The 14065-nt window shown below is 41.2% G+C and overlaps 2 protein-coding genes across 2 annotated transcripts in view; one reads left to right on the top strand and one right to left on the bottom strand.

The window, feature by feature from the left end:
* NUP155 (nucleoporin 155) overlaps positions 1-4595 on the bottom strand; it is a 52361-nt gene extending 47766 nt beyond the window's left edge. The window contains exons 1-2 of the mRNA XM_043887523.1: positions 4311-4595; positions 934-1071 (exon numbers count right to left, since the gene is read on the bottom strand). Coding sequence (XP_043743458.1) covers positions 934-1071; positions 4311-4467 — 295 coding nt within the window. The 5' untranslated portion in view covers positions 4468-4595. The remainder of the gene's footprint in view (positions 1-933; positions 1072-4310) is intronic.
* A 4177-nt stretch (positions 4596-8772) lies between these two features.
* Positions 8773-14065, top strand: part of WDR70 (WD repeat domain 70) — a 270216-nt gene continuing 264923 nt past the window's right edge. The window contains exons 1-3 of the mRNA XM_043887199.1: positions 8773-8900; positions 9007-9066; positions 13224-13307. Coding sequence (XP_043743134.1) covers positions 8876-8900; positions 9007-9066; positions 13224-13307 — 169 coding nt within the window. The 5' untranslated portion in view covers positions 8773-8875. The remainder of the gene's footprint in view (positions 8901-9006; positions 9067-13223; positions 13308-14065) is intronic.

Below are 14065 nucleotides of genomic sequence, written 5' to 3'. Positions count from 1 at the left end.
TATATATTTAGTAACACTATTTTACAAAGTCTCAGAGAGACAATGAAAACTAAAGGCAAAATATCAATTAGATTTTACTAGATTTTTCTATTTTTACATTTCCATAATTTTTCATTTCTTTTCTATGTCACATTATATTGAAGCATGAAACCCTTTCACCCTCAAGAGATTAACACACTTTTGAAAGTCTTAAACTTTTTATATAGGATCTTGATGTCTTTATCATGACAGCTACAGATTGATTTTTATAAAAGCTTCCTAGCAAATAACTCTATAGTCCTTTTATAGGGTGTGCTACATTTTAAGAAAAGCAAATAAAATCTTACTTTTAGAAGATAAGAAATCTCCTCTAACTTTTCAGTCTATGAAGAGAGCATTGTCAGTTTCTTATACCCTTAGGTGTAGATTCTTATTGTAACCCTTGGAAATGCAATCACTAATAAACTAAGATACCCGTAAGTGTGAAAATACACCAAAAACTTTTTGGGGTGTATTTTCAGAAGAAAATACCTGGAATTCTTTGCTTAAATATTTTCAGAGCCACTTCCCAGTTTTAAATGTTAAAATTAGGGGGAGGGGGGAAACCATTGGCCTTTGAACTGAAAAAGCATGGTAGTAAAAACTTCCTTTCCCCACCCTACTTAATATCTATCACCTTACCATATGTCATTTTAAAATGCAGAATTAATTGGAAACAGTTCACTCTCCTCAATGTCCCTTAACAATTAAAATGTGACTCAATTTTCAACATTCAATTTTATTATGAAATTTTCTAGGCACATGGCAAACTACCCATGTACTTCAAAGTATTTTAAATAAAATCCTTATATGAATTTGTACACAAAACACTAATTAGACACAAAACAAGAACTGTAATAATGAGAATACTAATTTTTAAATATTTTAAATAGTTAATACAAAGGAATAGGATACGTCCAAACTGTTCAACAAGCTCAGGTGGGAGAGGAACTCTTCTGATGGAACTGATGTCTGGAAGGTTGGGTACGGACAGCAAGCCAGGTCCTTGCAGGGGATAATCCATATCTGACATGCCAGAAACAGTGGGATTATCTACAAAAAATAAAAAAAGAAACAAAGCATTTATTTAAAATAATAATGTACTGGGCATCAAATGGGCAAGCAGAAGTACTGCAGGCTACAAAAATAAAATTGTGTGTCTGGTGGTTCTAAAGGTATATAGAGAAAATAGTTCTGATCTCACAAAAAGGAGGCCGAAGGAATTCCAGTGTTGAGACGGGGTGCAATTACTGGTTTCAACACTGAAGTCTTTAACAAAGACTTGTCTCCGTAAGAAAAGAAATGGTTAGTTCAATAACTTATAGTGTTTTTCTATTATTTTACTAATCTGAAATGGGAAAAAAATTATAAAACTGCTTTACAGATAAAAACAACCTCCGTAAGAAAAGAAATGGTTAGTTCAATAACTTATAGTGTTTTTCTATTATTTTACTAATCTGAAATGGGAAAAAAATTATAAAACTGCTTTACAGATAAAAACAACAGTGGACAAACAAAATACTGACTGGGGAAAAAACAGCATTTCCTTTCCCACTTAAAAACAACCCATGCCTTTTCCCATCATGCATTCCCCCATCCCCTCGTGCATGCAGGCTCAGCTGCATCCAACTCCGTAACCCCACAGACTGTAACGTGCCAGGATCCTCTGTCCCTGGGATTCTCCCTGCAAGAATACTGGAGTGGGTTGTCATGCCCTCCTCCAGGGGATCTTCCCAACCAAGAAATCAAACCCAAGTCTCCTGTCGTTGCAGGCAGATTTTTTATCCACTGAGCTACCTGGGAAGCCCCACCCCCTTCACCAATACAGGCACACTTCAGAGATGTTGTGGGTTTGGTTCCAGACCACTGCAATAAAATGAACATCCCTAGAAGGCAAGTCTCATAAATTTTTTGATTTTCCAGTGCATGTAAGTTATGTTTACACTATACTAAAGCATGCAACAGTATTGTTTAAAAAAAAAAACAATGTATACACCTTAACTTAAAAAACACTCTATTACTAAAAAATGCTAACCATCATCTGATAAGGCAGAGTTGTCACAAACCAATTGTAAAAATACAAAAACAAAAATCCCGTGTCTGCAAAGTGTAATAAAACAAACAGCAATAAAATGAGGTATGTCTGTAATACCACAGAAGCAGTATTTTATTGGGGGGGGGGGGAGGAATCAAACTACTCTATCAAGTGCTCTCAACTGGCAACTCTTCTCCTCTTCCTCTAAAGCCCAGACACTAAGGGCAGGAGTGGGGTGGTCTATTCCCTCCCAGTCCTGAACAAGGTGTTTTAGATCTGACTGATCATCTCTTTTCTGCCTCCCTAAAATACAAAGATGTTGGGGGCAAGTGACATATAAAACAAATTTATGAAAAATTTAGAAATTTATACAACTAGAGAACAAATCCAGTCAATTCCTATGTATTAAATATCCAGCTTCAAAAATCACCCGTGGTATGCCCAGTCATGTTTTATATGTATCAGTCCTATCCACTTCTTCCCTAACGTGTTTTTTGAAGCAAATAGAATGAAGACATTCTAGTTAATATTAAAACATAATTTTTTGAGACACTTCATTATTTTTTAATTTAAAAAGTTTTATTTTTGAACACCAAAAACGTTTTATAATTGGGGCGTAGCCAATTAACAAGGTTGTGATAGCTTCAGGTGAACACTGAAGGGACTCAGCCATACATTACACGTAGAATACTGTGCATGCTAAATGACAGTGGGAAAACAAAGAATGGAATTGTGAAAGCCTACAGAGAGAAAGTGATATTTAATGGAGCCTGGAAGAACAGCTTATTAGGCAAAGAAGAACATTTAGAAATGATGACGAATACATGAAAAATTTAAGAGGGGGTCTCTTATTATAGTAAATGTGTTAAATTCAGTATAACTGGAACAAGGGTGTAAAGAATAGGATGGAAGAAGGAAAGATTTGGTTAGAGAGGTAGATGTATGTAAAGGTGGACAGGTTGGACTGGGGTGACATATGAAGAGAAGACAAGGAGATATGGACTGTTTTCACAGTTTGCTTTCAGAAATAAGGAGGTCAAAGGGAGTGGTGCTGTTCAAAATGAGAGCTGCTAACAGGTCACTCAGTTCTTACAAGACAAGCCCACTGGTGAGTAGCTGGCAGGAACAAATACTCTTTGCTTTGTTCCTGTCTCTTCTCTGAAGAATTTTACTAAACTGCAGGAGCTGTCTTGTAGGTTTACATTGCAAATATTGTCGTTTAGTTGCCAAGTCCGGTCTGTCTCCTTTGTGATCCCACTGACTGTAGCCGGCCAGGCTCCTCTGTCCATGGGATTTCTCAAGCAAGAGCACTGTAGCGAGGGCTATTTCCTTCTCCAGAGGATCTGCCCAACCCAGCGATCAAACCCTCACCTCCCGCACTGGCAGGTGGATTCCTCACCACTGAGCCACCTGGGAATTATCCTGCTTAGAATATCTTGGTTCATGCTTTCCAAAACCTGTGCTTATTTACTCTCCTCTACTTTTCTCCAATTTCCACCTCACACAGGCGTCACTTCTTTTCTAGCAACCTGTGTGATTCTATGTGCCTTGAGGAGCCTGATCTTCATTTAACACCATTAAACAGAATATTGTACAGACACCTGTCTTTTATTGGCACATCTGCCCTACCCTCCCTGTTCACCCATCATCACTTGTTTCCCTGTCCCCTTCCTTCATTCCGCTTGCAGTTCTTTTTCATACCCTTCAGAATTTCATATTACAGTAACACTACATATAAGAAGGGATTTCTTTCAGCGAACATAAACTTCCAAATTAACTTGGTTTGCTCTTCGGTTTTACTCCAATCGTGATGCGAGATATTAACAAAGATGAAACTTGGATCAGGTGATCCTCCTCATTCGGGCTTAGCGATAAACACCTGGAGGTAGTGAGAAGCTCCTTAAGGTTAAAATATTTGCCTGTTTCTGCCTCAAATAGGGGCTTGCTCCTCGTTCCCAACCTCTCAATTGCCTGTGATGAAGGGTGAGAGAAGGAAAAAATTGAAAATGGGCTCTTCTCCCCCCTTAGGGCTTCTCTTGTGGCTCAGACGGTAATGGGTCTGTCTGCAATGAGGGAGACCCCGGGTTTGAGTCCCGGGTTGGGAAGATCCCCTGGAGAAGGGAATGGCAACCCACACGAGCGCCCTAAATTTCAGGACGTCTTCGCCCATTCGCCCTGGGGATGGGACCTATTTATGGAGTCAGATGAGAGTCCTTTGGGCTGAGAAACAGTCACCAACTGGGCAACGATCACTCACTTGGAGCAGACACCATGAGCAGCTCGGAAAGGTCCGGGTACATGCGGTCTTCTTGCAACTGACGGTCGATGAGCCGCCCCGCATTTTCCAAAGCTTCCTGCACGGCTGCGGCCGACGTGGAGGCCGGCATCGCCGACCCCAGCAAAGAAGACGGCATATCCAAAACCGAAGACAAGAGCGACCGGAGAAAGTCAAAAAGCAAGGAGAAATAAGAGAAAATCCAAGACGCTAGCTCAGCCCCAAAGCTTAGAGCGCGCGCGCCAAACGAGGGCCGCGGCGCCAGTGCATGACGCACTTCCGGTTCATCGGGTGGGGAATTTGAAGCTTGCATTTGGCAGCTGGGAAGGGGAACTTGTTAGAAGGGGTGGACGTTAGGGGTGGAGCTAAGTGAGAGGGAGGTGGCTGTTTGGGGAGCGGGAGGAGGGAAGTCGGTGTTGTCTTGGAGAAAGGGAGAGAAGGAGGTGGAAGGGAAAAGGGGGGTGGGGGGGAAGCTGGGGAAGGGGAGGGAGGGGATGGGGGTCTGTAGGGGTGGAGAGGAAGGAGGGGTGGAGGGGCCGGGTGAGTGGGAGCCGGTTACTGCGGGTACTGCGCAGACTTGCTCGGGTTCTGGTGGGTTCAGCGCGCGCTTGGATCGGGGTGCCTCGAGCTTCGGGGAGCGGAAACCCGCAACAGCACCTGTTTGAGTCTCGTGTCAACTTGTTCGGTGCTCCAAGTAACTTCGGACTTCCCTGGTGGCTCAGACTGTAAAAGCGTCTGCCGACAAAGCGGGTTCGATCCCTGGGTTGGGAAGATCCCCTGGAGAAGGAAATGGCAACCCACTCCAGTACTCTTGCCTGGAAAATCCCGTGGACGGAGGAGCCTAGTAGGCTACAGTCCATGGGGTCGCAAAGAGTCGGACACGACAGAGCAACTTCACTACCAAATAACTTCTGGGAGTCGATAGGAATTTGTAACCGTTAGAAAAAGTTTACACATAAACCAAAATTTCTCTACATTTCTAATGGGCTTAGGTGTAAATCAGGCTTTCTAGTTCCGTGTCGCTACCAGTTAATTTTGTGGTACGTCACCGTGAAAATTTATGTTTACGAAATCTTCACTGGGTGCAGAGATCTGATGCCTTGCTTTATTTCTCATTGCAGAGGGGAAGCAGATGATTCTATTCACTGTTTCATCCCCAGCACACAGTAGGACTGGTATAGAATAGGCCACCCAACACGCTTTCCTAGTAACTCAGATGGTAAAACATCCGCCTGCGATGCAGGAAACCTGGGTTCGATCCACGGGTTGGGAAAATTCCTATGGGGAAGGAAATGGCAACCCACTCCAGTATTCTTGCCTGGAGAATCCAACGGCACAGAGGAGCCTGACTGGCTACAGTCCATGGGGTCACAAAGAGTCTGACAGGATGGGGCGAGTAACACACAGACACCCAACATGTCATCTACAGCAGTGGGATTCTTAATTTGAGTCAGGCATTGTACCTGTGTTGGGAATATCAAACTGAAACAACTTTCGTGTTCTGATGGAAACTCTCCTGTCCTCATGCAAGGACTCAGGCAAAAAACCTGAGTGTATCACTTTGTTTTCTATAGAATAGTATTAACTGAAGTAGAAGGGTAGAAAAGGAAAGATATACCCATCTGAATGCAGAGTGCCAAAGAATAGCAAGGAGAGATTAAAAAAAAAAAAGCCCTCATAACTGAACTATGCCAAGAAATAGAGGAAAACAACAGAATGGGAAAGACTAGAGATGTTTTCAAGAAAATTACAGATAGCAAGGGAACATTTCAAATAAAGATGGGCACAATGAAGGACAGAACCTGTATGGCCCTAACAGAAGCAGAAGATATTAAGAAGAGGTGGCAAGAATACACAGAAGAACTATATTAAAAAGGTCTTAATGACCTGGATAACCACAATGGTGTGATCACCCACCTAGAGCCAGACATCCTGGAATATGAACTCAAGTGGGCCTTAGGAAGCATCACTACGAACAAAGCTTGTGGAGGTGATGGAATTCCAGCTGAGCCATTTCAAATCCTAAAAGATGATGCTGTGAAAGTGCTGCACTCAATATACCAGCAAATTTGGAAAACTCAGCAGTGGCCACAGGACCGGAAAAATGTCAGTTTTCATTCCAATCCCAAAGAAGGGCAATGCCAAAGGATGTTCAAAGTACCACACAGTTGCACTCATTTCACATGCTAGCAAAGTAATGCTCAAAATCCTTCAAGCTAGGCTTCAACTAGCTTGAAGCTAGTATGTGAACTGAGAACTTCTAGATGTAAAAGCTGAATTTAGAAAAGGCAGAGGAACCAAAGATCAAACTGCTAACATCCAGCTGGATCATAGAAAAAACAAGGGAATTCCAGAAAAACACTTACTTCTGCTGCATTGACTATGCTAAAGCCTTTGACTGTATGGATCACAAAGTGATGAGATTACCAGCCCACCTTACCTGCCTCCTGAGAAACCTGTGTGCAGGTCAGGAAGCAACAGAACTGAACATGGAACAATGGACTGGTTCCAAATTGGGAAAGGAGTATGTCAAAGCTATATATTGTCACCCTGCTTATTTAACTTCTATGCAGAGTACATCATGCCAAATATTGTGGGCTGGATGAAGCACAAGCTGGAATCAGGATTGCTGGGAGAAGTATCAATAACCTCAGATATGCAGATGATACTATTCTTATAGCAGAAGGCAAAGAGGAACTAAACAGCCTCTTGATGAAGGCGAAAGAGAAAAAGCTGACTTAAAACTCAATATTCAAAAAAACTTAAGATCATGGCATCTGGTCCCATCACTTCATGGTAAATAGATGGGGAAACAATGGAAACATTGTTTCTTTATTTTCTTTATTCTTTATTTTCTTGGGCTCCAAAGTAATTTTGGATGGTGACTGCAGCCAGGAAATTAAAAGATGCTTGCTCCTTGGAAGAAAAGCTATGCCAAACCTAGACAGCATATTAAAAAGAGGCAATAATTTGCCAACAAAGGTCCATCTAGTCAAAGCTATGGTTTTTCCAATAGTCATGTATGCATGTGAGAGTTGGACCATAAAGAAAGTTGAGCGCTGAAGAACTGAGGCTTTCGAACAGTGTTGATGGGTCTTTCCCAGTAAGTCAGCTTTTTGCATCAGGTGGCCAAATTATTGAAGCTTCAACTTCAGCATCAGTCCTTCCAATGAATATTCAGGGTTGATTTCCTTTAGGATTGACTGTTTTGGTCTCCTTGCAGTCCAAGGGACTTTCTAGAGTCTTTTCCAACACCGCAGTTTGAAAGCATGAATTCTTTGGTGCTCACCCTTCTTCATGGTCCAACTCTCACATCCATACATGACTACTGTAAAAACCATAGCTTTGACTAGACGGACCTTTGTCAGCAAAGTGATGTCTCTGCTTTTTAATACGATGTCTAAGTATGTCATAGCTTTTCTTCCAAGGAACAAGTGTCTTTTAATTTCACGGTTGATGTCATGGGAAAGACTGAGAACAGGAGGAAGACGGGGCAACAGGGGATAAGATGGTTGGATAGCTCAATGGACATGAGTTCGAGCAAACTCCAGGAGATGGTAAAGGACAGGGAATTCTGGCGTCCTGCAGTTCATAGGCTTGCAAAGAGTTGGACAAGACTTAGCGACTGAACAACAAAGGAACTTATTTCTCATTGGCAAAAATGTGTAGATTGTAATTGTTCTTATTTTGATTATAAAGATGTGTCTGAGGCTAATTATAATGATTTCAAATTCATGGTCCCGAATCGCAATTATGTTTGCACCAACTCAAAAAGCGTTCATCCTGCATGCCACACTAAAGATTCCACATGCCACAACTAAAAGACCCAGTGCAGCCGAATACATAAAAATTAGAAGAATATTTAGAAGAATAATGTCTAATCCTTGTTACTGTAAAGAACACATTTTATGAAAAATTGTCAGTTTGTAAAACTAAGCCATTAATGAAAGAATGGTGTTATTTTACATTTTTGCAGATCCCTTAAATGTTTGGCTAAATAAGAGATAGCTAGATTTTCATATGACCGTTGTTATATGTTGTTTAGTGGAAGTATCTAAAGTATACATATACTTATATAAGTATTTATAAAAAGCAGAGACATCACTTTGTTGACAAAGGTCCGTCACACACAGTTACACAGTTGGAAAAGGGAGTATTTTAACATTTATAGACACTTGTGAATATTCTTCTCTGACAGCATACCAAAACTTTATTAAAGGTTAGCTGTGATGTGAAATTTGAAGCCATCCTTAGAATTCTGAGGATTAAGTGTCACCTGGTCGGTAAATGCATTTTAGGAAGCAAAAAGAGTGAATAGAATCCCCAGATGGGTTTAATTGGACGCCAGGCTCCGTGGCGGTTATACATCGCCAGCCCGCTAGGGCGGCGCTGCCCATGGAGGCCTCTGTCCGTCCGCGCAAGGCGTCTCTCTTGGCCTTGGCGGCGACGCTGACGCTTGAAGGCGATACTTCCTGCCCGGTTTGCCGGGAGTCTTCGGCGGCTGTGTGTGCTGTGGTTGTTGCTGGTTTCTTGGAGGGTGGCCGAGCATGGAGCGCCCGGGGCCCAGCGATGGTGGGTTCAGTGAGGCGAGCACCTGTAGGATGGGCCGGGCAGGGCGGGCGGCGCTGGGGTCGCCCTCTGATAAGGCCTTTTCCCTTTTCTCTTTCTCAAATGACAGGCTCAGACGCATCGGGACCAGACCCGCAGCTGGCGGTCACCATGGGCTTCACGGGGTTCGGTGAGTGACTGCCCTAGACATGGTCTCCTTTTGCAGAGGTTTTAAGAGTCGCATGTTGGGAGGGGTGTTCGAGCTGTCACTTGTGTTCCGACATTCCGCTGTGCCTCGTCTTATTTATTAATACTTTTAACTCTAGTGTGTGTATCTTGCAATTTCAAGTCACACTCTTCCCCCATCTGTTTTCTAACTCCTCTCTGTGTCTTGGGACCAGCCCAGGTGACACTTACGGGACGGTTAGAGAAAAAGAAAGATTGTTGCCTGACCTACGCGGTGGAAGGTGTTGGTTAATGGAGAGAGTTGTTTCTCTGCGTCCTGAGGTTGAGAGCCAACCACTGATTGTGGTCTGTAATAAGATGGCCCTTTTGGCATCAAGTGGGCTATTAAGTGATGTTATAATAGTTAAATTTGTTATTTTGTTGAAGTATTGGTGGTTTAGTCGTTAAGTCCTGTCCGGCTCTTGCGACCCGATGGGCTGTAGGCCACCAGGCTCCTCTGTTCATGGGATTCTCCAGACAAGAATACAGGCGTGGGTTGCCATTTCCTTCTCCAGGGGATCTTCCCAACCGAGGGATAGAACCCCGGTCTCCTTCATTGCAGGCAGATTCTTTACCAATTGAGCTAAGGGGAAATACAGTTGATTTATAATGTCATGTTAATTTCCGGTGTACAGCGCAGTGATTCATTTAAACACAAACACACACACATATTAATAGATATTCTTTTCCCTTATAGGTTATTACAAACTGTTGAATATAGTTCCCTGTGCTGTACAGTGGGTCCTTGTAGGTTAGTCTTTTTTTCTATTCCAAAGTCTTCACTTGTGTCTCTTGTTTGTTCATTCATACATTCATTTATTCGGGTAATGTCTTGAACCACATATTTATTATCTCCTAGGAGGTCATGTCTACAAAAGTGCTGTATGCTTCTGTAGGATTCAGTTGAGTCACTCAGTCGTGTCTGACTCTGCGACCCCATGGACTGTGGCACGCCAGGCCTCCCTGTCCATCACCAACTCCTGGAGTTTACACAAACTCATGTCCATTGAGTCGGTGATGCCATCCAACCATCTTATTCTCTGTCATCACCTTTTCTTCCTGCCTTCAATCTTTCCCAGCATCAAGGTCTTTTCAAATGAGTAAGTTTTCACATCAGGTGGCCAAAGTATTGGAGTTTCAGTTTCAGCATCAGTCCTTCCAGTGAATATTCAGGACTGGTTTCCCTTAGAATGGACTGGTTGGATCTCCTTGCAGTCCAAGGGACTCTTAAAGAGTCTTCTCCAATTCCACAGTTCAAAAGCGTCAATTCTTTGGCACTCAGCTTTCTTTATAGTCCAACTCTCACATCCATACATGACTACTGGAAAATAGCTTTGACTAGATGGACCTTTGTTGACAAAGTAATCTCTGCTTTTTAATACAATGTCTAGGTTTGTCATAACTTTTCTTCCAAGGTGTAAGTGTCTTTTAATTTTGTGGCTGCAGTCACCATCTGCAGTGATTTTGGAGCCCCCCAAAATAAAGTCTCTCACTGTTTCCCCATCTGTTTTGTCATGAAGTGATGGGACCAGATGCCATGATCTTAGTTTTCTGAATGTTGAGCTTTAAGCCAAATTTTTCACTCTCCTCTTTCACTTTCATCAGGAGGCTCTTTAGTTCTTCTTCACTTTCTACCATAAGGGTGGTGTCATCTGCATAGCTGAGTTTATTGATAATTTCTCAATTATCTTAATCAAGCAATCTTGATTCCAGCTTATGCTTCCTCCAGCCCAGCGTTTCTCATGATGTACTCTGCATATAAGTTACATAAGCAGGGTAACAACATACAGCCTTGATGTACGCCTTTTCCTATTTGGAACCAGTCTGTCGTTCCATGTCCGGTTCTAACTGTTGCTTCCTGACCTGCATACAGGTTTCTCAGGAGGCAGGTCAGGTGGTCTGGTATTCCCATCTCTTGAAGAATTCTCCACAGTTTGGTGTGATCCACATAGTCAAAGGCTTTGGCATAGTCAATAAAGCAGAAATAGATGTTTTTCTGGAATTCTCTTGCTTTTTCGATGATCAAACGGATGTTGGCAATTTGATTTCTGGTTCCTCTGCCTTTTCTAAAACCAGCTTGAATATCTTGAAGTTCTCGGTTCACATACTGTTGAAGCCTGGCTTGGAGAATTTTGAGCATGACTTTACTAGCATGTGAGATGAGTGCAATTGTGTGGTAGTTTGAGCATTCTTTGGCCTTGCCTTTCTTTGGATTGGAAAGAAAACTGACCTTTTTCAGTCCTGTGGCCACTGCTGAGTTTTCCAAATTTGCTAGCATATTGAGCACAACACTTTAACAGCATCATCTTTTAGGATTTGAAATAACTCAACTGGAATTCCATCACCTCCTCTAGCTTTGTTCATAGTGATGCTTTCTAAGGCCCACTTGACTTCTCATTCCAGGATGTCTGGGTCTAGGTGAGTGATCTTACCATTGTGATTATCTGGGTTGTGAAGATCCTTTTTGTATAGTTTTTCTGCGTATTCTTGCCACCTCTTCTAACATCTTCTGCTTCTGTTAGGCCCATACCATATCTGTTCTTTATTGTGCCCATCTTTTCTTGAAATGTAGTATTATATACTTATCTTTGTACACAGTATTATGTACTGTAGTATTATGTTACTTATTTTTCTTTCAGTTCTTTTTAATAGCTTTCTCCCTAATATAAAGAACACAATAAATGAGAAGGAAGAAAGTAAATCATTCATAATCTCATGAGCTAAAAATCAAGGCATAAAAATTTGTTTGCTTTCCAGTTTTTTTCTGTTGTGTGTTAATAACATTAAGATCGTATGTATGTATGTACAGTTTTATTAATTATATGGAATTTGTTGAGTTCTTAATATTTTGAGGATTTTCCCATTTTATAAAAATGCTCTTCCAAAGCCTGTCTTCTGCTGGGTTGACTAGGAGATAGAAGTGCTGTAACTTGTAACATTTTAAGGTTTCTCTCCCATAGGTTCTAATGTTTATCAATAACACTGAAATAAACATTTTTATAAATAACTCTTTCATCTCCTTTTGTAAAAGGAGTTTTCTGTATACTTCCATAGGGTAGATTTCTACAGGAGGGACTATTTTGATAAAATATATAGGTATTAAAAAGTAACAAAAAATTGAATATATAGCTTTTAAAACTTCTTGGTATATGTTGTCATAATGCTCTTCAGAAAGGTGGTTTCCGTTTATATCAACCTGTAGTGTGTAAGAAAAGCATTTTTACCACATTCTAACTAACACAGAGTAGGTATTAGTACTGAAAAAAAAAAACTAGTAAAATGAAATACAGCATTGCTTCCAAGCAGATGCAGGTCATCAGAATGGCGGTTCCTGGTGGTTTTAGGATTGAGACCCCTGTTTGCTCACTGGCTTTCAAGTGGGAGTCTCTTACCTCTTTCTCATACCTGCATTGCTTGTCTTTCTGCCCCCTTCATCTGCAAACGCACTGAGATCCTTCTCAAGTCTGAGGTCTCTCTGACTTCTGCCATATCTATTCTGCATCTTTTCTACATTTTCTTGTAAGACCTTCTGTGATTAGACTGGGCTTGCCAGGATAATCTCTCAGTTTTTGAGTCTATAACCTTAATTAATGTGCAGAGTCCCTGTGAATGTAATATATACACAGGTTTAAGGAATTACGATATGAACATTCTCTATTCTGCCTAGTACCGTACCCATGCTGAAGTTTCAAAGAGTGAGTAGATAAATTACAGGAGGATGGGAAAGTTGACTGGTTAATGTTATTTAGTGATGAGATTGTAATTAAATTTCCCTGGGGAGTTGGGACTTCCCTGGTGGTCCAGTGGCGAAGACTGAGCTCCCATACAGGGGGCATGGGTTGGATCCCTGGTCAGGGAACTAGATCCTGCATGTTGCAACTAAAGATCCTGAGTGCCACAGCTAAGATCTAGTGCAACCAAATAAATAATAAATATTTAAAATAAAATTCCCTGGTTAGTAAATGTTTTCTTCATTGATATTTTATGGTTATTTGGTAGCTGTGCTATAAATTAGATAGACTTTAAGTGGTTATTGATACATCAGTAAGTAAGTATTGAGTACCCGAACACTGGCCAAGTTAGTTCAAGAAAATCATAGTCTGCTTCTTATTCCTGTTTTAGGTAAAAAAGCTCGCACATTTGATTTGGAAGCAATGTTTGAACAAACTCGAAGAACAGCAGTGGAAAGAAGTCGGAAAACACTGGGTAAGAAGTTTAGTTATTTGCTTTCTTATTTATGTAGATACTGTATCCAATTTACACAGGTGTGTTACCAGTTATAAAATTATAAGACTGAAAAAAAATTTCAAAATTGTTAAAAGTTCACATGTGTTGGTTCCTTTGGAAGCAGTTTTTTTTTTTCAGTCTCATTTTTTAAATATGATAAAAGTTGTATCTAAATAGGATAAGAAGATCTGAGTTCTAAAATCTGTAACAAGTGTGAGCTATGAGCAAACAAGGATTCAAAGTTAATTAATAAGAATCAGAATAGGGACTTCCTTGGTGACCCAGTGGTGGGGGATCCACCTTGCAATGCAAGGGACGCAGGTTCAGTCCCTGGTCTGGGAAGATTGGACATGCTTCGGGGCAGTTACACCCTGGAGCCACAACTAAGACCTAATGCAGCCAAATAAATAAATATATATAAAAAAAAAAAAAGAATCAGAATAGTGGTTTCTTTTCTTCTTCACCCTCTATCTGATTTTCATTTCATTTTTTTTCTTTCCTGCTTACAGTGGAACCAGTATTTGGAAGGCTGAGCTAGAGGTGGCTCTCAAAGTTGTGTATACCACTGATCGTTGACCCAGAAAGTATAGAAAATTGAGCCATCCAGTGAATGGGGCTGGCGCTGTTGAATCAATGCATTCATGAGTTGTATCAGACATTTAATGAAGGCCTTAACTTCCAGACTGGCTGGTTTGATAGCAGGTGGTTGGCAATTCTAGCTACCACCTCAGGATCTT

This window comes from Cervus elaphus, chromosome 25 (genome assembly GCF_910594005.1).
Source record: "Cervus elaphus chromosome 25, mCerEla1.1, whole genome shotgun sequence".
In the NCBI taxonomy this organism is placed as follows: domain Eukaryota; kingdom Metazoa; phylum Chordata; class Mammalia; order Artiodactyla; family Cervidae; genus Cervus; species Cervus elaphus.
Note: the sequence above shows the minus strand (reverse complement) of the source record. Positions and strands in the feature narration are given on the sequence as shown.